Source organism: Pseudophryne corroboree, chromosome 4 (assembly GCF_028390025.1).
Source record: "Pseudophryne corroboree isolate aPseCor3 chromosome 4, aPseCor3.hap2, whole genome shotgun sequence".
In the NCBI taxonomy this organism is placed as follows: Eukaryota; Metazoa; Chordata; class Amphibia; order Anura; family Myobatrachidae; genus Pseudophryne; species Pseudophryne corroboree.
In genome coordinates, this window is record NC_086447.1 from 314,586,817 (window position 1) to 314,611,813 (window position 24,997).

General features: G+C 46.0%; 1 protein-coding gene across 1 annotated transcript in view; it reads left to right on the forward strand.

The window, feature by feature from the left end:
* Positions 1 to 24,997, forward strand: part of USP13 (ubiquitin specific peptidase 13) — a 426,048-nt gene that overhangs the window by 340,668 nt on the left and 60,383 nt on the right. Inside the window, exons 14-16 of the mRNA XM_063916319.1 lie at positions 10,740 to 10,828; positions 10,943 to 11,065; positions 11,589 to 11,615. Of these exons, the coding sequence (XP_063772389.1) occupies positions 10,740 to 10,828; positions 10,943 to 11,065; positions 11,589 to 11,615 (239 nt within the window). The remainder of the gene's footprint in view (positions 1 to 10,739; positions 10,829 to 10,942; positions 11,066 to 11,588; positions 11,616 to 24,997) is intronic.

Consider the following 24,997-nt stretch of genomic DNA (forward strand, 5'->3'; position numbering starts at 1 on the left):
TGTTTGTGACGTCAAATCAGGAACTAAACAGACTGAAGTGATCACAAGGAAGGAGTAGGTCTGGAGCTACTCAGAAACTGCTTGGAAAAATTTCAGCACTATTCTGCTAACCTTTCGGTCGCACTTCTGCTAAGCTAAGATACACTCCCAGAGGGTGGCGGCTTAGCGTTTGCACTGCTGCTAAAAGCAGCTTGCGAGCGATCAACTCGGAATGAGGGCCTTAGACTCCTGTATCAAGCAGGTACACTGGATTTTTGGAACATGTACAAAAGACCAAGGGGGTCATTCCGAGTTGTTCGCTCGTTGCCGATTTTTGCAACGGAGCGATTAAGACGAAAATGCGCATGCGCATGGTACGCAGTACACATGCGCTAAGTATTTTAGCTCAAAACTTAGTAGATTTACTCACGTCCGAACAAAGAATTTCCATCGTTGAAGTGATTGGAGTGTGATTGACAGGAAGTGGGTGTTTCTGGGTGGAAAACTGGCCATTTTCTGGGAGTGTGCGGAAACACGCAGGCGTGCCAGGAAAAATCACGGGAGTGTCTGGAGAAACGGGGGAGTGGCAGGGCGTGTTTGTGACGTCAAACCAGGAACGAAACAGACTGAGCAGATCGCAATCTGTGAGTAGGTCTGGAGCTACTCAGAAACTGCTAAGAATTTTCTATTCGCAATTCTCCTAATCTTTCGTTCGCTATTCTGCTAAGATACACTCCCAGAGGAGGGCGGCCTAGCGTGTGCAATGCTGCTAAAATCTGCTAGCGAGCGAACAACTCGGAATGAGGGCCCAAGTTTCAAAAGTAGAGTAAATATAAATTATCAAAAACACTGAATTAGAAAATGTTTTGAAAAATTGTGTATGTATGTGTGTATATATATATATATATATATATATATATATATATATATATATATAATGTATATATATGTATGTATATATGTATGTGTATGTATATATATAAGTGGAAAGTCCAGCACTCTCATCAGAGTATCCAACGGTGGGGTGCACTATACAGGTTAATCCCCTATTCAGAGTGATTCCAGTATACAGACAAAGTCCAAGAAAATAGGCACTCTCCAAGTCACTTTTTTTTTTTTTTGTGTAAACTGTTTTTTATTAAATAAAGCAGCATACAAAACATTGCAGCAATACTTTTCCAGAAAGAAAGCAGAAGGGACAAAAACATCACTTGTCATACATGTCAGTCCAATACACATACAGCGCACAGAGTAGAAAAATAATTTGTCTGCTTTGCTTACAACTTCAGAACTTATAAATGGGGAACATTTTAACAAAACAGTATAGGAGAATGAGAAAGAGGAAAAAGAGAGAGAAGAGAAGAAAAAAGAAGAAAAGAAAAGGAAAAAGGAGAGGGAAAATTAAGACAGGTGTGAAAGTCTGCGCAGTAGGGACAGGTAGTTTGGGGGACAGAGGGGAAGGGATCTCTACCACTTAAGGGTTTAAGCCATATTAAAGAGACATCATAACCGAAATATGGATATGAATAAGAGGGGGGTTATGTCGTCATGTGGGACCGATACAGAGGTGTGTCTTTAAAGTCGTACCAGGGAAACCAAGGGGCTATAAAGTTAACGGTTTTCCCAGATGAGAAGGAGACAAGGTCTTCCATGTCCAAAAAGTAATCGACCTTTGAAATCCATAATTTAATCGAGGGTGGTGAGGTGGATCTCCAAAGGAGTGGAATAACCGCTTTTGCTGCGTTGCTAAGGTGTCTCAACAGTGAACATTTGTAGGAATGTGTTCCCGTGGGGGTGTGGTTGAGGAGCCAAAAACCTGGGTCTTTCGGGATCTTATCTCCCACTATTTGTTCGGTGCATTTAAATACCTCTGCCCAAAATGGGGTTATAAGAGGGCATTCCCACCAAATATGTATGAAGCTCCCTGGGGCATTTTTGCATCTCCAACACAGGTTCGAAAGAGAGGGAAACATTTTATTAAGAACACGAGGAGTCCTATACCACCTATATATAAGTTTATAGAGGGTCTCAAGTGTCGATAAGCATAGAGAACTCGCCTGGGCGTTCTTAAATACGGACTCCCAATTAATCTGCGAAGGTAGCCCTGATAGTTCCTTTTCCCAGGAAGCCATAAAGGTAGGGGGTTGTGGGAAAAAGTTTTCCATGATAAGCACATATATTTGTGAAATTGTATGTGTGGGAGAGCCGGGAGAGGTGCATAGGCTTTCAAACGCAGTGAGGTCCCTGGTTATATCCGAGAGGTTCTTAGAGGATGATATGAAATGATGAACCTGTAGGAACCTCCAGAACTCAGCGCTGTGTAGGTTCCAGGAGGATTGAACATCTGAAAAGGAGCGCACCCTACCCGAGCTCACCAGCTGACCAACTCTAAAAATCCCGGCTTCTGCCCATGGAGTGAAAGCTGTCCCATGAAGACCCGGAGTAAACTCAGGGTTATAGAGAAGGGAGGTTAGTGGGGACCATTTGGAGGATATGTGGCTCTGGGATCTCAGCGTGGCCCATAATTTGAGCGTGGGTGAGACCGTGGGGTGTGAAACCTTTGGAAGGGTAGGGAGCCAAGGTACAATTTCAATATAATGTGGGAAACAGCCCTCCTCTAGCAGGACCCACTGTTTGCGGTCTTTAGCACGTGTCCGTTCCAGAATCCTATTCAGATGTACTGCGTGATAGTAGTTAGGAATATGCGGGAGTTGTTGCCCCCCGTGGTGTTTTCTCCTAAATAAAATGTCGTGTTTAAACCTGGGTGTCTTACAGCCCCAAACGAACGCACGGATAAGATTCTGGACGTCTCGGAGCCAAAGCCGGGGAATGTGTATCGGAAGTGTCTGGAGAAAGAATAGTATCCTAGGGAGGGTATTCATTTTGACAATGTTAATTCTGCCGAACCAAGACAGTCTTAATTTCTTCCATTTCTGGAAGTCTAGGCGAAGCTTGGCCAAAAGGGGAACAAAATTCAGGGAAAATAATTTGGTTAGATCGTTGGTCAGTAACACCCCCAGGTATTTTAATTTGTGGTCATGCCAGGTAAAAGGGAAGGCGTGTTTCAAGCCCTCTACTATATCAGGAGGAGTAGTTAAATTCATGGCAATAGATTTAGAATAATTTATTTTGAAATTGGAGAGGGCTCCAAACTTATCAAATTCTACCATCAAGTTTGGCAAAGAAGTGACCGGCTTTGTGATTATAGCGAGTAGGTCGTCGGCATACAATGCCAATTTGTATTCTGTCCCCCTTACCAACAGACCCGCAATACTCAGGTTCGCCCTAATGCTTCGAGCTAAGGTTTCCATGCAAAGGACAAAGAGCAATGGGGATAGTGGACAGCCCTGTCGCGTGCCATTGGAGATTGGAAAAGAATCAGAAAGGGAGCCGTTAATCCTAATTTTGGCGGACGGAGAGGTATAAAGAGATAAAATTCTATGAAGACAGGCGTTACCGAGTCCCATATGCTTCAGTATACCGGCCAGAAAGTCCCAGTCCACTCTGTCAAATGCTTTTTCGGCATCGGTCGACAGTATGATAGAAGGGGATGAAAGCTGGCCGGCATAATGAATCATGTTGAGCACTTTAGAGGTGTTATCCCTAGCTTCGCGGCCTAAAACAAATCCCGCTTGATCACCATGTATCAGACCAGGTAATAATAGTTTAAGGCGGTTTGCAATCAATTTAGCAAAAAGTTTTATATCTATATTTAACAGTGAGATTGGCCTGTAACTGGAGCAAAGACTGGGGTCTTTACCCTCTTTGGGTAGAACTGCGATATGGGCTTCAAGAGATTGTGGGGAAAAAGGCGATTGATCTGATATGGTATTAAAGGCTCTCGTGAGTATAGGGACTAATTTCTCTTTAAAAGCTTTGTAATAAGCAGTGGTGTATCCATCGGGACCAGGGCTCTTGCCGTTGGGGGAGGATTCAATTACTTTCTGAACCTCCTCAGTAGAGAACGGGGCGTCCAGACCTTCTGCTTCCGTTGTGGTTAGTGTTGGGAAGTCTAAGGCCCGTAAGTAATCAGCTATAGCAGTTTGATGGGACAACTTATCAATTCTTCCGGTCAAGCCGGAGAGGTTGTACAGGGTGGAATAATATGCCCTAAAGGCCTTAGCAATGTGGGGTGTCTGGTGTTGGGATTGGCCATGGCTATTTTTAATCGTGTGAATAAAGGTAAGAGCACGTTGCTCTCTAAGTGCTTTGGCTAATAATTTCCCAGGTTTATTGCCCCATTGGTAGTATCTGCTACGGCACTTCCGATAAGAAAACTTGATTCCATCAGAGAGTAACTTATTCAGATCTGCCCTAGCAGCTTCAAGATCAGCATAATGTAGTGGGGTTTGGGATTTTTTGTGTAGGAGCTCGAGAGATTGTATTTTAGACAATAAATCACCCCGAAGTTTCTCCCTCTGCCTTTTGCGGAAGGATCCTATCTGAACACAAACCCCCCTAATGACACATTTATGAGCTTCCCAGACTGAGACTTTAGAAATGTCATCTAGGTCATTGGTACAAATATAAGAATCTAAGGCGTTCTCGATTCGGGACCTACAATCTGCGTCCTGCAGAAAAGTGTTGTTAAAGCGCCAGGACCATTGGCGGTGTGTACTGGGAGGTAGGCGTAATGTGAGATTAACTGGAGCATGATCTGACCACACTATCTGTCCTATAGAGGCGTCAGAAAGAAGGTGTAGGTGCCGATGGCTCAGAAACAAGTAATCGATTCTGGAGTATGTCTGATGTGGGTGCGAGAAAAAGGAGTAATCTAACTCAGTGGGATGTGTCAGTCTTTATGTGTCAATCAGCTGGTGGTCAAGCAGGGTACGTCTCATTCCCCTATGCTCCCTCTCCGGCCTGCAAGAGTTCTTTTTAGAGTTGTCTTGGTGGGGGTCTAGGGTCCAATTTAGATCACCTCCCATCACCACCACCCCCTCCAGGAGAGGTTCAACGGTATCTAGTACCGAGGATATGAAGGAAGGTTGTTTAGCGTTAGGGGCGTATATGTTCAGGAAAGAGAAACGTTGACCATGTATGTCGCATTTCACCAACAACCCCCTACCCTCAGCTATTCTATGGGAGGCCACATTAAGAACAGGCAGGTGGCGAGCCAATAATATAGCTACGCCCAATGTTTTACCAGTAGAGTTATTAGACAGGAAAACATGAGGGTAGTAGTGACATTTTAGGGACGGCACGTGTCCCATCTTGAAATGTGTTTCCTGAATGAAAGCAACGTCAGCTTTCTCGTCTCTAAGCCATTTAAGAAGTTTAGACCTTTTCTCAGGAACATTCAACCCTTTGACGTTAAGGGTAGTGACATGTAGCTCGTTCACCCCCATTATCCGGCGGATCCAATTGCTTCATAAAAGTCTTCCCTATGGCAGACATTGGGGGAGGGAAAGGAAGAGCAGCAAGAGAAGAAGATAGGAGAAAAGGGAAAGAAAAGAAAAGAAGAGAAAAAAGATGCAGCGTGGGAATCCACGCCGTAATACACTTCGGCAATAAACAGAGACAGTAATACTACGAGAAGAACCGCTGCAAAAAGGACAGGAGCGGAATCCTGCCGGCTCCCAGTCCAAAGAGACAGGGGATGCAGCATAGTGGGGGTCTTACGGGGGGCCCAGGACAGCGACCATCCACAAGATAGGATCTAAACAAATGTGTGATACCACTGAGGAGTGCACAAAAGCATAAGTAATAAAAAAGATAAAAAAAAAAAATATAAAAGCTTATGTAAAAGTATACGAATAAACCTTAGACTATCAGACCAGGTTTCATGAAAGTTGGTTAGTTGTGTATGTGAGTATCGTCAACAAAATAAAGAATACGGTATAAAAATGAACCGGAATAATATGTTGACAAACCACATCGCTTATCTTTGAAACCATGGCAACTGCATACTATTACAAAATTACTACATCACCTGAACCGATCTCACGTGTGAGCAACACATGACATTATTTAGGGGAAAAAAGAAACCAACAACAAAAACTCAGTGGGTAGCAAGTAAGTTTACGACCATTCAGAACAAGACTTCCCATTCAGGGGGGCTCTGATGAACGTGGCCCAGGATTAGCTCCCCGCCTCCGTGGGGAGCGAACCTGTTGCCACGCGTCGTCTGGAGGGAGCACAACAGGCAGTTCCGGTAGGTGGTGAAAAGCATCCCAATCCGGTAACGGTACCGGAGGAATTCCTAATATCGTGAAGAAGGCCTGTGAATCCGAGGGTCTAGAGAGACTCGCGACTTTGCCACCATGAGAGACCTGGAGGGAGAAAGGGAAGCCCCATCTATATTTCAGCTCGAGTTTCCTTAGAGCGTCTGTTAGAGGCTTTAGGGCTCGACGTTGTTGTAAGGTCGACCAGGCAAGGTCAGGAAATATCTGGATCTTGTCTCCCTGAAAGTCAATGCTGTCCAGCTGACGGGCCGATCTCATTATTTCCTCCTTCTGGGCATAATAATGGAGCCTGCATATCACGTCCCGTGGTCTATCGGAGGGTAAGCCACGAGGACGAAGGGCTCGGTGAGCTCTGTCAAATGTAATGTCCTTATTCGGATCCAGGTCGATGAGTTCTCCAAATATCGTAGATAATGCGGTTGTCAGATCAGCCTGTTGGACACTCTCAGATAAGCCCCGGACTCTGATATTATTCCGCCGGCCGCGATTATCCATATCTTCCATGCGTGATTTTAGAAAAGAGATATCGTCCCTTTGATGAGATAGCACCTCCCGAAATTTAGTCAGAGAATCCAAGGTAGACGATTCATGGCGTTCCAAGACATCAACACGAGTCGCAATTTGGGACATATCTTGTCGGAGCGCTGTCACTTCTTGAGTGATGGTGGAAAGTAAGCGAGTCTCCAAGGCTGAGAAGTCTTGCTTCGTGGGGAGCGATCTCACATGAGATAATATCTCGCTTATCTCCGCAGACAGAGATGGGGCCTGTGGAGGCCCGGGTGATGCCATATCGTCCGCCGGACTGTGTAGATTCGGGGAGGTCGGGACAGTTGAGGAAATAGTGGGAATTGAGGTTGGAGTAGATAAGAACTGACGTAGGTCCGACGAATGTCGGGTCGCAGGGGATGGGGTCGCTTCCGGCTTGGTCTTGGCCTTATTTTTCTTAGTCCCTTTCACCATGAGGTCGGTCTTCAAGTAGAGCAATGTGGAATTACACCTTCACACATCCTCAGCAGCATGCAGCTTATGGGTCGTCGCCGTGCAAGAGCCCCCACATGGCCACAGGGTTACATTAGGCAGGCAGACATATAGTTAGGAAACCAATGGCCCTGCGGGTCCGCGGGCAGCGGGAGAATGCGCTCTGGTCACCAGGAATCAGGGAATCAGGAAGGGAGAGTTCCTCACCGCACCGATGATGGTCCGCAGCAGTGACAGTGCAGCTCCCGTCCCCCTCCGTCTCAGGCCCTCTGATAATAGACTGCAGCAGTGGAGGTAAAATGGCCGCTGGCCGGTGTGGGGTACTAGGGACGAGGTTTTGCAGCTCAATCCTCCGGGTGGCTGGGGCAATGCAGCCCTGTTTGCCTTGAGGACCAAGGAGCTAGCTATAATTATTATGTGTGTTCACAGTATAGAGGAGTCCATATTGTGTGGAATAATGTGGGCCAGCAGTTTAATCCTGTCAGATGATATTCGTGGGGGGAGTGAGGGTGATGCGCTGCCTCCCAGTTCGAGAGCGCAGCTCTGAGGTCTCCCCTGTTCCCGTCCCCACAGGACCACCAGCGGCGAGTCACAGAGCGCCGAGTGCAGGCACCAGCTCCGATCCGGATCAGGTCTCCAGACGCACGTGACCGCCGGGCGCCGCTCCTCTCCGTCTCACCCCTGACGGTTCCGGCTGGCCAGGAACAGAGCTCAGCTGCCGGCCTCCTGTAGCCTCCTTGCGGGACGCGTAGCCGTTGCTCCGACACCGATGGGTAAGAAAAGGGGGGATCCACAGCGCCACTGCAACGATCCTTGCGGTCTGGGGAAAATTGAGGTCCCGGTCCTGAGGGCGCCCGCAGGCCGCAATCCGCGGGAGCTCCAAAAGGTGCTCCCCGATTCCGCGGCTCCTACAGGGGCACCTCTGGGTGGTAGGGAGGGGCCGGAGTCGACTTTGCCGAAAATAGGGACAGCAAGGGGCTGTATAATAGTGTAAAGAAGGTGCAAACTGCTGGAGCTCGTGTAAAGCAAGTCTGCTGCCTTCAGTATCCAGGCCACGCCCCCCTCCAAGTCACTTTTGAATTTTGCATAGAACATTTTTATACCATACTCACAGTACCAATAAATGCAAGGCTTCACAGGGTTTGCATACAGACATTGTGCAACATTTCGGTTAATAAATAACCTTTGTCAAGCTTTTCAACATTATAAGCCAACAACAGTAGCAGCAAAGCAGAGTTAGTGCAGCGGAATTAGCATACCTGTTCAACAAGAGCCTCTTAAGTACCCCCGCATGTGTGTGCCGCGCGACCCCAGCGTGCGTTCCATTCGCACAGACGAGCGCTCCACTAAGCGGATCACTTCCGCATCCGCTCAAAGTACACTACAAACGGCTATGGAACGCATATGCGTTCCACCGCCAATCACCTCCCCGAGTCCGGATTTCAAAACTAATACATTAGACAGTGTGGAACGCACATGCGTTCCACACACCCGGATCCCACACAATACCAATTGATGATGTACTATTATATATTCGGAAGGAGATTATATTGAAAATGTTTTTCGTAATGCGCACAGTTATTCACACTAGCAACGGGGCATCAAGAGGCTACTTGTATTATAGCCTAAGGCTATAAAAACAACATCATTGTGTAATCTAAATACAGCATACAAAGGACAAACATACAAAAAAACACGGTATTTTACCTAAGGTAGAAAATATATATATATATATATATATATATATATATTCAAAACTAACTGCTCGTTCAGACCCCTAGGGGCTATTGTGTCCAGCCTAAATATCCACTCAGCCTCTCGTTTTATGTAATTCTAGGACCCGATCACCACCTCTTATTGATGGCGGTATCCAATCAATAATTCTACAACGGAGAGTCGGTATTTGGTGCCCTAGTTCCATCCGATGTCTTGCCACTGGTTTATCCGAACTTCCCGTCTCAATTGCCTGGCAGATCGTACTTCTGTGATTGGCCATTCAATCTCTAAACCGCCTTTTTGTAAGGCCTACATAGGCCAGCCTGCAAGGGCAAGTAATCAGGTAGATAACATGGTCCATCAGGCAGTGCAGGCGATGTTTTATTGGAATTTGCACACCACTATGTGGGTGTGGGAAAGTTGATCCCGAGATCAGGGACCTACAGGTTGTGCAGTCCAAACACTTAAAGCCCTTTTTAGTAGATCTTCGCCAAGTGCCACCCTTATCTTTCATCAGATTCATCAGTGGTCTCATTAGGAGTTGCTTCAAGTTAGCTCCACGACGATACGCTAACTTTGGTTGCCGATCTGTTAGTCTTTTGAGCTTAAAGTCAGATGTGATAATATTCCAGTTGTGCCTAAAAGCGTCTTTCACAACTTTAGCTTTATCATCATATCTACTTGCGTAGATCATCCGATTATTACTCTTCTGTCTTGCTTTTACCGTGGGCATAGCAACCTTCCGGCGTGCTTTAGCAAGACAGCTCTCAATCATTTTGTGTGCATATCCCCACTCTTTTAAATGTGCCTTAACTTCCAGGATTTGTTGTTCAGTCAATCTCTGGTCAGTATTAATCCTTAGGACACGTATAAACTGTGAGATCGGTAAATTCATCTTCAGACTTGGAGAGTGATGGCTAGTGGCATATAATAGAGAATTTCTGTCCGTTTCTTTCCTAAAAAGTGTGGAACCTAGGCCATTATCAGACTTGTATATTGTAACATCCAGGAAGTCTAGCTTCGTTTTATCACATTTTGCTGTGAATTTAACTGGTGTATCTAACTCATTAAGTGCCACCACCATCTGCTGGAACTCAATCTCTGTCCCTCTCCATAGTGCAAAAACATCAATAAATCTATGGTATTGTACAAGGTGATTACCAAATCTCGGCATAATAAATGTATTTTAAAACCAATACATGTAGATATTTGCATAGGTAGGTGCCAGGTTCGACCCCATCGCGGTCCCTGACACCTGCCTATAAAATCTACCCGCATACAAGAAATGATTCTCCTGCAGAACTAGACTCATCAACTCAATTAGAAATTCTATTGGCGGACCTGAATGTCCAAATTTTACAAGTGCATCACGTACTGCACTCATACCAGCTTCATGCGGTATTATTGTATACTGCACTCATACCGCATGAAGCTGTAATGAGTGCAGTACGTGATGCACTTGTAAAATTTGGACATTCAGGACCGCCAATAGAATTTCTAATTGAGTTGATGAGTCTAGTTCTGCAGGAGAATCATTTCTTGTGTTCCTTGGGGAGGGGGGGGGGCATTAGATTTTGCTTGAAACAAATGTTCCATCTTATGCAGAAAATTGCTGCTGGTATAAAAGGAAATGTGTTTTATTTCTGGGTATATTATTCATATTCACAGTTATTGTAATATCTTGAATATGTTGTAGAAGCTTGAAATAAATAACGTAAATATTCTTGTATGTTTGTGAGCATAAACACACATTATGCATTTTGTTGTGTGTATTTGGTTTAATGACCTTTTCATTTATAATGTGACTGCAATGTATTTTAATGTTGAATGATATTTGTTGTTGTTTGATTTATAAATACACAATTTGTGTTTGTTTTCCAGAACATCCCGTTTTGCCTCATTCCCTGAACACTTAGTAGTCCAGATAAAAAAGTTCACATTTGGCCTTGACTGGGTGCCTAAGAAACTCGGTAGGCTCATTATGTGATTTATTCCAGAAGCATGTCATGTGTGTACATTTCTAAGTAGTAAACAGCATTACAAATAATTTGTTGAATATACACGCTTTGCTTCCTCCCTTTTAGATGTAACTGTGGATATGCCAGATCTCCTAGACATCAATCATCTCAGAGCAAAAGGTCTGCAGCCGGGGGAAGAAGAGCTGCCAGATATAGCGCCCCCTATTATTATTCCTGATGACCCAAAAGGTATGTGAGAATTATCTTGGGTTCTGTAATACTAATGATAAGAGCCGCAGCATGACGTTTTTGCGTTTAGCGTGCCAAATAACCTCACTTGCCTCCTGGCCTGGGATAAAAAGATAGTTGGCTTCTGCCATGTATTTGTAAACGTTTTTTAGAACATATATAAACTGATCACAGATTCTAGAGCTATTTATTGTATATTAGTGTTGTAATCTTAATGTAATCCAGTGCTACCCTTTTATTTTATATTTTTAATTGGCTATCAAATATCCGTTGTGTCAAACAGAATTTACTGCAAAAAGGGAAGTCTGGCGTGCCTAGAGAATATGTTCTCCCCCAGCTATTGCAGCTCTCATTCTTATAGACTCCTGACACTTTTGCATATATATTTCTATATGTTACAAATTTCCATTTGAATCTATAATTCAACTATCTTTTAGTATACATTTGTTGGTGGTATATCATGTTGTTGTCTGTTCTGCTGTTCATTGAATAAAATGTTTATGTTTTCGGTATTTATTTGCAGGTCACTTCAGGAATCATTTCATGGAGTGTACGTATTCAGACCCTATATTTTCATTCTGTTTATACCTAGCTATTACAAAAAAAAAGTGTGTGTGTATAAAATATATATATATATATATTTATTTCTGCAGCGGGGTACACTGTGTTCCAGGGGGAAAACATTGGGGTGTAGGGCGGGATCTTGATCCAGAGGCACCATCAGGCAATGCTTTGACTGTCCCAGGATACATTGGGACCTCCTCTATAACCCCGCCTCCAGGCACTGAGAGCTCAGTTTCGAGTGGTGCCTGCAGGCAGCAGATCACCTAACAGGCGGGCTGCACGAGCAGCCCTCAAAAAGCAAAGAAGACTTCAAGGGCCGCAGCGCTGTTATGTCAGGGTGACGTTCAGTGCTGCATCTCCGTCACCTCCCAAGCGGTGTCGCATACTCCGGCGGCTCAGTTCCTGGGTACTTGCAGCGGAGATGCTCCGGCTTAGGCACACGGTCACAGACGCTCTCCTAGTTCGTGTGGATTTTACGAAGGGAAAAGGTAAGAGGGTCCTTCAGGTGGGACCCGCTACTAAATCGCGTTCCTGATCGCAGTCTAGGGAGACGGACTGCGACGCTGGCGTGGACACTGTCACCGAGCAGGGACCCCACTATATCCACCAGGGCATAGGAGTACAGGTCGGGTGTACTAGCGCCCCTATTGGCAAGGCTCCATAGTACCGGTGGTGAGATCCAGCACAGTGGTGCCGGTGCTTGACCTGTAAGCCCTCCCCCGGCCCAGGGCGCCATCTCCTCACAGATTTACCACCCTGGAGCTACCTCACACTCTCCCTCAGTTCCTGACAGTGACGCTGGGCGCCATCTTCTAAGCATAGCTGCTGCTGGTCTCTGGTATTGCAGGGCAAGGTCTCCCCTGTAAAGCCGCCTGTACACAGCGCTGAGACTTTACAGACACTTGAGTATTCTACATGTCTTATTACAGACAGCGTTAGTTAAGAAAGTGTGTACCTACTTCAGAATATATTGTAAGAGTATTCTGATATATACCTGCGGTCTAGGACCGCGCTGTGTTTTATATATTTATATATATACATATATGTGTGTGTGTGTGTGTGTGTGTATATATATATATATATATATATATACACCTGTGTGTGTGTGTGTGTGTGTGTGTGTGTATATATATATATATATATATATATATATATATTATATATATGTGTATATATATGTATGTATGTGTATATATATATATATATATATATATATATATATATTTCTCTAACGTCCTAAGTGGATGCTGGGGACTCCGCAAGGACCATGGGGGGAATAGCGGCTCCGCAGGAGACTGGGCCCATCTAAAGAAAGCTTTAGGACTATCTGGTGTGCACTGGCTCCTCCCCCTATGACCCTCCTCCAAGCCTCAGTTAGATCTCTGTGCCCGAACGAGAAGGGTGCACACTAGGGGCTCTCCTGAGCTTCTTAGTGAAAGTTTTAGTTTAGGTTTTTTATTTTCAGTGAGACCTGCTGGCAACAGGCTCACTGCATCGAGGGACTAAGGGGAGAAGAAGCGAACTCACCTGCGTGCAGAGTGGATTGGGCTTCTTAGGCTACTGGACATTAGCTCCAGAGGGACGATCACAGGCCCAGCTTGGATGGGTCCCAGAGCCGCGCCGCCGGCCCCCTTACAGAGCCAGAAGGCAGAAGAGGTCCGGAAAATCGGCGGCAGAAGACGTCCTGTCTTCAACAAGGTATCGCACAGCACTGCAGTTGTGCGCCATTGCTCTCAGCACACTTCACACTCCGGTCACTGAGGGTGCAGGGCGCTGGGGGGGGCGCCCTGAGACGCAATAATAAACACCTTGGATGGCAAAAAATGCATCACATATAGCTCCTGGGCTATATGGATGCATTTAACCCCTGCCAAAATACATAAAAAAACGGGAGATAAGGCAGCCGATAAAGGGGCGGAGCCTATCTCCTCAGCACACTGGCGCCATTTTCCCTCACAGCTCCGTTGGAGGGAAGCTCCCTGGCTCTCCCCTGCAGTCACTACACTACAGAAAGGGTTAAAAAAGAGAGGGGGGCACAAATTAGGCGCAGTATTAACTATACAGCAGCTATAAGGGGAAAAACACTTATATAAGGTTATCCCTGTATATATATAGCGCTCTGGTGTGTGCTGGCAAACTCTCCCTCTGTCTCCCCAAAGGGCTAGTGGGGTCCTGTCCTCTATCAGAGCATTCCCTGTGTGTGTGCTGTATGTCGGTACTTTTGTGTCGACATGTATGAGGAGAAAAATGATGTGGAGACGGAGCAGATTGCCTGTAATAGTGATGTCACCCCCTAGGGGGTCGACACCTGAGTGGATGAACTGTTGGAAGAAATTACGTGACAGTGTCAGCTCTGTATAAAAGACAGTGGTTGACATGAGACAGCCGGCTACTCAGCTTGTGCCTGTCCAGACGTCTCATAGGCCGTCAGGGGCTATAAAGCGCCCGTTACCTCAGATGGCAGATATAGACGCCAACACGGATACTGACTCCAGTGTCGACGGTGAAGAGACAAATGTGACTTCCAGTAGGGCCACACGTTACATGATTGAGGCAATGAAAAATGTTTTACACATTTCTGATAATACGAGTACCACCAAAAAGGGGTATTATGTTCGGTGAGGAAAAACTACCTGTAGTTTTCCTGAATCTGAGAAATTAAATGAGGTGTGTGATGATGCGTGGGTTTCCCCCGATAACAACTGATAATTTCTAAAATGTTATTGGCATTATATCCTTTCCCGCCAGAGGTTAGGGTGCGTTGGGAAACACCCCCTAGGGTGGATAAAGCGCTCACACGCTTGTAAGGGCTCTATCCTCTCCTGAGATGGCCGCCCTTAAGGATCCTGCTGATAGAAAGCAGGAGGGTATCCTAAAATGTATTTACACACATACTGGTGTTATACTGCGACCAGCAATCGCCTCAGCCTGGATGTGCAGTGCTGGGTTGGCGTGGTCGGATTCCCTGACTGAAAATATTGATACCCTAGATAGGGACAGTATATTTTTGCCTATAGAGCATTTGAAAGATGCATTTCTATATATGCGTGATGCACAGCGGAATATTTACCGACTGGCATCAAGTCTAAGTGCGTTGTCCATTTCTACCAGTAGAGGGTTATGGACACGTCAGTGGTCAGGTGATGCGTATTCCAAACGGCATTTGGAAGTATTGCCTTATTAAGAAATCCACGTTTGTACCCCAGGTCGCCTCTCAACATGAGAAGACGCCGTATTATCAGGCGCAGTCTTTTCGTGGATAAGCGGCCAAAAGGTTCCTCATTTCTGCCCCGTGACCGAGGGAGAGGAAAAAGGCTGCAGAAATCAGCCAGTTCCCAGGAACAGAAACCCTCTCCCGCCTCTGCCAAGCCCTCAGTATACGCTGGGGCTTTACAAGCAGAATCAGGCACGGTGGGGGGCCCGTCTCAATTAATTTCAGCGCGCAGTGGGCTCACTCGCAAGTAGACCCCTGGATCCTTCAGGTGATATCTCAGGGGTACAAATTAGAATTTGAGACGTCTCCCCCTCGCCGTTTCCTAAAGTCGGCTTTACCGATGTCTCCTTCTGACAGGGAGACAGTTTTGGAAGCCATTCACAAGCTGTATTCCCAGCAGGTGATAATCAAGATACCCCTCCTGCAACAGGGAACGGGGTATTATTCCACACTGTTGTGGTACCGAAGCCGGACGGCTCGGTGAGACCGATTCTAAATCTAAAATCTTTGAACACTTACATACAGAGGTTCAAATTCAAGATTGAGTCACTCAGAGCAGTGATTGCGAACCTGGAAGAAGGACTACATGATGTCTCGGGACATCAAGGATGCTTACCTTCATGTTAAAATTTACCCTTCTCACCAAGGGTACCTCAGGTTTATGGTACAGAACTGTCACTATCAGTTCGGACGCTGCCGTATGGATGGTCCACGGCACCCCGGGTCTTTACCAAGGTAATGGCTGAAATGATGATATTCCTTCAAAGGAAGGGAATTTTAGTTATCCCTTACTTGGACAATTCCCTGATAAGGGTAAGATCCAGGGAACAGTTGGAGGTCGGTGTAGCACTATCTCAGGTAGTGTTGCTGCAGCACGGTTGGATTCTCAATATTCCAAAATCGCAGCTGGTTCCGAAGACTTGTCTTCTGTTCCTAGGGATGATCCTGGACACAGTCCAGAAAAAGGTGTTTCTCCCGGAGGAGAAAGCCAGGGAGTTATCCAAGCTAGTCAGGAACCTCCTAAAACCGAGCCAAGTCTCAGTGCATCAATGCACAAGGGTTCTGGGTAAAATGGTGGCTTCCTACGAAGCAATCCCATTCGGCAGATTCCACGCAAGAACTTTCCAGTGGGACCTGCTGGACAAATGGTCCGGGTCGCATCTTCAGATGCATCAGCGGATAACCCTGTCACCAAGGACAAGGGTGTCCCTCCTGTGGTGGTTGCAGAGTGCTCATCTTCTAGAGGGCCGCAGATTCGGCATTCAGGACTGGGTCCTGGTAACCACGGATGCCAGCCTGCGAGGCTGGGGAGCAGTCACACAGGGAAGGAATATCCAGGACTTATGGTCAAGCCTGGAGACATCACTTCATAAATATCCTGAAGCTAAGGGACATTTACAATGCTCTAAGCTTAGCAAGACCTCTGCTTCAAGGTCAGCCGGTGTTGATCCAGTCGGACAACATCACGGCAGTCACCCACATAAACAGGGTGGCACAAGAAGCAGGAGGGCAATGGCAGAAGCTGCAAGGATTCTTCGCTGGGCGGAAAATCATGTGATAGCACTGTCAGCAGTATTCATTCCGGGAGTGGACAACTGGGAAGCAGACTTCCTCAGCACGACCTCCACCCGGGAGAGTGGGGACTTCACCCAGAAGTCTTCCACATGATTATAAACCATTGGGAAAAACTCGACAGGTATTGCGCCAGGTCCAGGGACCCTCAGGCAATAGCTGTAGACGCTCTGGTAACACCGTGGGTGTACCAGTCAGGGTATGTGTTCCCTCCTCTGCCTCTCATACCCAAGGTACTGAGATTGATAAGATGGAGAGGAGTAAGCACTATATTCGTGGCTCCGGATTGGCCAAGAAGGATTTGGTAACCGGAACTTCAAGAGATGCTCACGGAGGATCCGTGGCCTCTACCTCTAAGAAGGGACCTTCTCCAGCAAGGACCCTGTCTGTTCCAAGACTTACCGCGGCTGCGTTTGACGGCATGGCGGTTGAACGCCGGATCCTGAAGGGAAAAAAAAGGCATTCCGGATGAAGTCATCCCTATCCTGATCAAAGCCAGGAAGGATGTAACCGCAAAAACATTATCACCGCAATTGGCGAAAATATGTTGCGTGGTGCGAGGCCAGTAAGGCCCGACGGTGGAAATTCAACTAGGTCGATTCCTACATTTCCTGCAAACAGGAGTGTCTATGGGCCTGAAATTGGGGTCCATTAAGGTTCAAATTTCGGCCCTGTCAATTTTCTTCCAAAAAGAACTAGCTTCAGTCCCTGAAGTTCAGACGTTTGTAAAAGGGGTACTGCATATACAGCCTCCTTTTGTGCCTCCAGTGGCACTTTGGGATCTCAATGTAGTTTTGGGTTCCAAAAGTCACATTGGTTTGAACCACTTAAATCTGTGGAGTTAAAATATCTCACATGGAAAGTGGTCATGCTGTTGGCCCTGGCCTGGGCCAGGCGCGTGTCAGAATTGGCGGCTTTATCCTGAAAAAGCCCTTATCTGATGTTCCATTCGGACAGGGCGGAATTGAGGACTCGTCCTCAGTTTCTCCCTAAGGTGGTTTCAGCGTTTCACCTGAACCAACCTATTTGTGGTGCCTGCGGCTACTAGGGACTTGGAGGACTCCAAGTTGCTAGACGTTGTCAGGGCCCTGAAAATATATGTTTCCAGGAGGGCTGGAGTCAGGAAATCTGACTCGCTGTTTATCCTGTATGCACCCAACAAGCTGGGTGCTCCTGCTTCTAAGCAGACTATTGCTCGTTGGATTTGTAGTACAATTCAGCTTGCACATTCTGTGGCAGGCCTGCCACAGCCAAAAATCTGTAAATGCCCACTCCACAAGGAAGGTGGGCTCATCTTGGGCGGCTGCCCGAGGGGTCTCGGCTTTACAACTTTGCCGAGCAGCTACTTGGTCAGGAGCAAATACGTTTATAAAATTCTACAAAATTGATATCCTGGCTGAGGAGGACCTGGAGTTCTCTCATTTGGTGCTGCAGAGTCATCCGCACTCTCCCGCCCGTTTGGGAGCTTTGGTATAATCCCCATGGTCCTTACGGAGTCCCCAGCATCCACTTAGGACGTTAGAGAAAATAAGAATTTACTTACCGATAATTCTATTTCTCATAGTCCGTAGTGGATGCTGGGCGCCCATCCCAAGTGCGGATTGTCTGCAATACTTGTACATAGTTATTGTTACAAAAATCGGGTTATTATTGTTGTGAGCCATCTTTCAGAGGCTCCTCTGTTATCATGCTGTTAACTGGGTTCAGATCACAGGTTATACGGTGTGATTGGTGTGGCTGGTATGAGTCTTACCCGGGATTCAAAATCCTTCCTTATTGTGTACGCTCGTCCGGGCACAGTATCCTAACTGAGGCTTGGAGGAGGGTCATAGGGGGAGAAGCCAGTGCACACCAGATAGTCCTAAAGCTTTCTTTAGATGTGCCCAGTCTCCTGCGGAGCCGCTATTCCCCCCATGGTCCTTACGGAGTCCCCAGCATCCACTACGGACTATGAGAAATAGAATTATCGGTAAGTAAATTCTTATTATATATATAATGGTAAATAAAACCCTGCGCATCACAAGGGTGCTGCAATATTCTAGACACTCACCAACAAATATCAAACATAAAACTAAATACAGATCAAAAATGGAATATGCGCTCCCTATTGGAATCGGGTAATTAAGCTGAAAAGTTATATGTCCTTTATGTAGTCTTATCAGATTTCTCTTACGTCCTAGAGGATGCTGGGGTCCACATTAGTACCATGGGGTATAGACGGGTCCACTAGGAGCCACTGGCACTTTAAGAGTTTAAGAGCGTGGGCTGGCCCTTTTGAGCTTAAGACTCTATGCCAGAAGTTCCCAAACTGTGTGCCGTGGCTCCCTGGGGTGCCTCGGGACACTTGCAGGGGTGCCCTGGGTTGGTGGTCCAGGACCAATTCAAATTATTCATGGTCAATATAATAGGCAAAACCAGTGCTGGTGGCTGCCAGTCATAAAATATGTGGCCAAACAGAAGCAAATCTTGTCCCTCACCCCACAACTGACCCTAAGGATGACATATAAACGCGATCTACTTAATGTAATATTTCTTTGTAAATTTCTCAATAAGAAATTTTTGGCCTAGGGGTGCCGTGAAAAAAATTCTGATATTCTAGGGCGCCGTGATCCAAAAAAGTTTGGAAACCACTGCTCTATGCCGCTTCCATTTACCAACTAGATCTCTTACAGTTTTGATATTGGTATACCTCCTCTACTGTTCCAACATTATTACTGCCTAGGGCTTACACGGAGTATAATTATAAATATTGTTATTAAATGTCTATGCTACAATGGTTATTTAATGCATACTGTATTATTTTGTTCTATTGTTACCTCACCGGTCAATAAAAACTTTTGAAGAAAAAAAAAAAGAGTGTGAGCTGGCTCCTCCCTCTATGCCCCTCCTACCAGACTTAGTTTAGAAAATGTGCCCCGAGGAGCCGGCACAGCTAGGGGAGCTCTCCAGAGTTTCTCTAGTAAAAGTTTTTTTTAGAGTTTATTTTACAGGGAGGCTGCTGGCAACATCCTCCCTGCTTTGTGGGACTAAGGGGGGGGGGGGGGGGGGAGTAGTATCCGCCCTGCGGGGTCTGAACCACTATCCGCTGACAGGACACTGAGCTCCTGAGGGTGCTGATTGTTAGCCGCTCCAGGCGACCGCTCACTCCTGCAGCACTCCGCCACCCCCTTACAGAGTCAGAAGATTTCGGTGGCGAGTGAGTCACCGGCCCCCCTGGTAAACGGGGAGCTGGTGTGAAGATGGCGGCAGCAGGGTAGGGAGTGCAGTACTAACTGCGCTCCGGGGCTCAGCGGTGCTGTGAGGGGCGCCCTGAGCCAGCGCCTATGCCCTACAATGGTCAGCAAGCCTGTCAGGGTCCCCGGATCGCTGCCATCAGAAATCCTCATGCCAGTATAATATAATGAAGAGCGGGAAGCAGCGCCATGTTCGGGGGGCGGAGCTTCTCCGCAGAGCGGACCCAGTAGCATTCAGCGCCATTTTCCTGCCTGCAGTTCCTGTACAACAGAAGCTGACAGGGAGAGCTGTCCCTCCAAGCAACTCCAGCTATCCTGTGCGGTACCAGGGGCTTGTAGAAGTGGGGGGGGGGGGAGGCTGTGTAAAGTCTGTGTAGTCTATTAAGGTACACAGACAGCGCTGGTAGTTTCATTAGTTCTACCTCAAAAAGCGCTGTGTGTGGGTTGGCTCCAATCTCTGTGTCTCTCTGTGGCATACTTGGGGGGAAACTGTGTGTGTGTGTGGGTGTTTAATATCTCACATAGCCATGTCTAGCTCTGGTGGTCATTCCGAGTTGTTCGCTAGCTGCATTTGTTTGCAGCGCAGCGATCAGGCTCAAAATCGGCAGTTCTGCGCATGCGTACAGGCACAACGAACAATGCAGGTTTGCACAGGGTCTAGCGATGCATTTCAGTCACACTGGTTGCCGCAGAGTGATAGACATGAAGTGGGCGTTTCTGGGTGGCAACTGACCGTTTTCAGGGAGTGTTCGGAAAAATGCAGGCATGCCAGTAGCTGGGCGGACGCTGGGCGGGTTTGTGACGTCAAATCCGGAACTGAATAGTCTGATGTGATCGCAAGCGCTGAGTAGGTTTTGAGCTACTCTGAAACTACACAATTTTTTTTGCAGGCACTCTCCGATACAACCGTTCGCAGTTCTGCTAACCTAACATACACTCCCAGTGGGCGGCAACATAGCATTTGCACGGCTGCTAAAAACTGTTAGCGAGCGATCAACTCGGAATGAGAGCCCCTGTGTTATATGCTGCAAAAGATGTTTCCTCTCAGGAGGGATCCATTCCAGGTACACAGGATTTTAATGCTTTGTCTCTGATCCCTAATGTTGAACCTGAGTGGTTAACTTCTATCAAAGGAATGATCTCTCAGATCTCTGCTAGGGTTGCTAATACTGAGACTGAAACTCAGTTGTTGAAGAAGTCTATGGCAGTTTGGCCAGGCTGTGTCCCTATTCCTGCAAAATCCCCTAGCATGTTCCCTCAGAAACGTGCACTTGCCCAAATTATACAAGATGACACGGATACCGATTCTGATACTGCAGACGGTGACGGGGATGTGCTGAGGGGGGTGGCATTACTTGCAAAGGGGGTGCAGTTCATGATTGAGGTTTAGAGATGTGTTAAACATTAATGACCACACACCTGAGCAGGTTGAGGAGGCTTACTTTACTGACAATAAGAAAGCCTTGCTAACCTTTCCTGCGTCTAAAGAATTAAACGCTGTATTTGAAAAATCCTGGGAAAATCCAGAGAAAAATTTCCAGATCCCAAAAACGGTTCTGGTTGCTCTTCCCTTCCCTGAGAAAGATAGGAAAAAATGGGAAAACCCACCCATTGTTGAAGCATCTGTCTCAAGACTGTCTAAAAAGGTGATTTTACCTGTCCCTGGATCTACCGCGTTAAAAGAACCAGCTGATCGTAAGATTGACACTACGCTGAAATCCATTTACACTGCTTCAGGAGTGGCATTAAGGCCCACTATTGCCTGTGCATGGATTTCTAAAGCCATAGTAAAGTGGTCAGGCACATTACTAGAGGATTTGGATACAATAGATAGAAGTGACATTTAATTGTTTTTACGTAACATACAGGATTCTGCGGGGTTCATGGTGGAATCCATGAAGGACCTGGGTACGCTGGCTGCACGGATATCTTCCATGTTGGTCTCAGCCCGCAGGGGACTCTGGCTACGCCAATGGTCTGCAGATGCGGAATCCAGGAGAAGTGTGGAGAACCTACCCTACACAGGTCAGGCTCTATTTGGGGAAGTGTTGGATGCGTGGATTTCTACGGCAACCGCGGGTAAGTTGCCTTTCCTTCCCTCTGCTACTCCTACTACGAAGAAACCATTTTCTTCAGCTGTGCCGCAGTCCTTTCGGACCACTAAGACAAGAAAGCCCAAGCCTTCTACCACTTTCTTTAGAGGTGGTTGGGCAAAATCCAAAAAGCCTGCACCCGCAGGCTCCCAGGACCAAAAACCTGCTTCTGGTTCCTCAAAATCCTCAGCATGACGGTGGACCGCAAAACCTGGAGGACGGGCTGGTGGGTGCGAGACTCAGACGTTTCAGGCACGTCTGGGTGTCGTCCGGCCTGGATCCCTGGGTACAGGATATTGTGTCCCAGGGGTACAGACTGGAGTTTCAAGAACTCCCACCTCACCGATTCTTCAAATCAGGCTTGCCAGCTTTGCTGACAGACAAGGCTATCCTACAGGAAGCCATCCTAAAATTGGAAAAGTCACAGGTCATTGTCCCAGTTCCACCTCATATGCAAAACAAGGGTTATTATTCAAACGTTTTCGTGGTACCGAAACCGGATGGTTCAGTCCAATTTTGGACTTGAAATCGTTGAACCCTTACCTGAGGGTGTTCAAATTCAAAATGGAGTCTCTCAGAGCAGTGATCTCATGTCTGGAGGTGGGAGAGTTTCTGGCATCCTTGGATATCAAGGATGCGTACCTCCACATTCTGATTTGGCTGCCTCACCAGGCTTATCTCAGATTTTACTACCAAAAGATTCAAAAAAAGCGCTGACAGAATATATTTTAAAATATATTTATGTTTTTAATTAGCTGTTTTAACTTGCTGTAGTAAAATATATACTTTTAAATAGCTCACTGTGAACCAATTACACTAGCAATAATTAAAAACAGTAAAAAAAACAATATTTAATTGTTCTCTAGCTCAATGCATCCTTTACCTTTACAAATCATCACAAAAAAACTGTTATTTGTAAAATACTAGCATGATATTAATATACTGTTAATATAACAACCAATTCCTAACCAGAGTGACTTGCGGCATGCAGATACTAATATCCTACTTACAAACAGTCATTTGATACAGATAGTCCGTACTTTCAAGATCTTTATCCAAATTGCTATAGATCCTATCTTGCCAGGTTAAATTATTTTGCAATTTACCAAGCAAAAAGAAGATTGTTGATTAGTTTGCCAAGCATAGAAGGATTAGTATGCAATTCAACTTGGAACGGTTCCTGTATGTGTTTAGCAAATGTTGTTTTAGGCATGCAGATAAAGGTGATTAATATGCAGGATTTTTAAAAGGTGCAATTGCAAATACGCATGGCCATGCTCCTTTAGTAACAAAAGATTTACCGCATCCTCACTGTGGGTAGTATGCTTCCATTCTCTCCCTGCTCTGGTGCTTTAAACCTGTAGTGTGAGCCTTATCAGGAGTTGTAGCCAGTCCCAATGATGTGAGGTGTTACAGCAAATTCTGTCAGTGAGGTCCCGCCGAGCGGTTAGATTGAGACGCGTTTCCCCACCTTACAGCAGCTCTGTAATTCAGTGGCTTCCTCAGTCATTCCACATTGACTGAGGAAGCCACTGAATTACAGAGCTGCTGTAAGGTGGGGAAACGCGTCTCAATCTAACCGCTCGGCGGGACCTCACTGACAGAATTTGCTGTAACACCTCACATCATTGGGACTGGCTACAACTCCGGATAAGGCTCACACTACAGGTTTAAAGCACCAGAGCCGGGAGAGAATGGAAGCATACTACCCACAGTGAGGATGCGGTAAATCTTTTGTTACTAAAGGAGCATGGCCATGCGTATTTGCAATTGCACCTTTTAAAAATCCTGCATATTAATCACCTTTATCTGCATGCCTAAAACAACATTTGCTAAACACATACAGGAACCGTTCCAAGTTGAATTGCATACTAATCCTTCTATGCTTGGCAAACTAATCAACAATCTTCTTTTTGCTTGGTAAATTGCAAAATAATTTAACCTGGCAAGATAGGATCTATAGCAATTTGGATAAAGATCTTGAAAGTACGGACTATCTGTATCAAATGACTGTTTGCAAGTAGGATATAAGTATCTGCATGCCGCAAGTCACTCTGGTTAGGAATTGGTTGTTATATTAACAGTATATTAATATCATGCTGGTATTTTACAAATAACAGTTTTTTGTGATGATTTGTAAAGGTAAAGGATGCATTGAGCTAGAGAACAATTAAATATTGTTTTTTTACTGTTTTTAATTATTGTTAGTGTAATTGGTTCACAGTGAGCTATTTAAAAGTATATATTTTACTACAGCAAGTTAAAACAGCTAAATAAAAACATAAATATATTTTAAAATATATTCTGTCAGCGCTTTTTTTGAATCTTTTGGTAGTGTTTGTTCTTTGAAGGGGGGGAGTAGCCCCTTTGATATAGAAAAGCTGCAGACAGTTTAGTATTCAAGACTGAGCAATTCATTGGCGCCTGGTGATACTTGGTAACTCTGTTTTTTTTTTTTTTTTTTGTGTTATCTCAGATTTGCACTGTTATACAGTCACTATCAATTCCAGGCACTACCATTCTGCCTCTCCACAGCACCGAGGGTGTTCACCAAAGTGATTGTAGAGATGATGGTTCTCCTACGCAGACAGGGGGTGAACATAATCCCATATCTGGACGATCTGTTGATAAAGGCATCGTCCAGAGAGAGGTTGTTGCAGTCCATTGTTCTCACGACTCATCTGCTCAGGGAACACGGTTGGTCCCTGAATCTTCCAAAATCACATTTGGAGCTGACCAGGAGGTTGTCCTTTCTGGGAATGATCCTCGACACGGAAGTGCAGAGGGTGTTTCTTCCAGAAGAGAAAGCGTTGGTGATACAAACAATGATCCGGGATGTCCTGAAGCCAGCCCGGGTTTCGGTTCATCAGTGCATTCGCCTTCTGGGGAAGATGGTGGCCTCTTACGAGGCTCTACAGTACGGAAGGTTTCATGCACGGCCCTTCCAATTGGATCTCCTGGACAAGTGGTCGGGATCTCATCTACACATGCACCAGAGAATACGTCTGTCGCCGAAAGCCAGGATTTCACTTCTCTGGTGGCTACAACTACCTCACCTTCTGGAGAGCCGCAGGTTCGGGATTCATGACTGGATCCTTCTAACCATGGATGCAAGTCTCCGGGGCTGGGGTGCAGTCACTCAGGGGGAAACCTTCCAAGGAAGGTGGTCAAGCCTGGAATCCAACCTTCCAAGAAACATTCTGGAACTGAGAGCCGTCTACAACGGTTTTCTCCAAGCGGCCCATCTTCTGCAAGA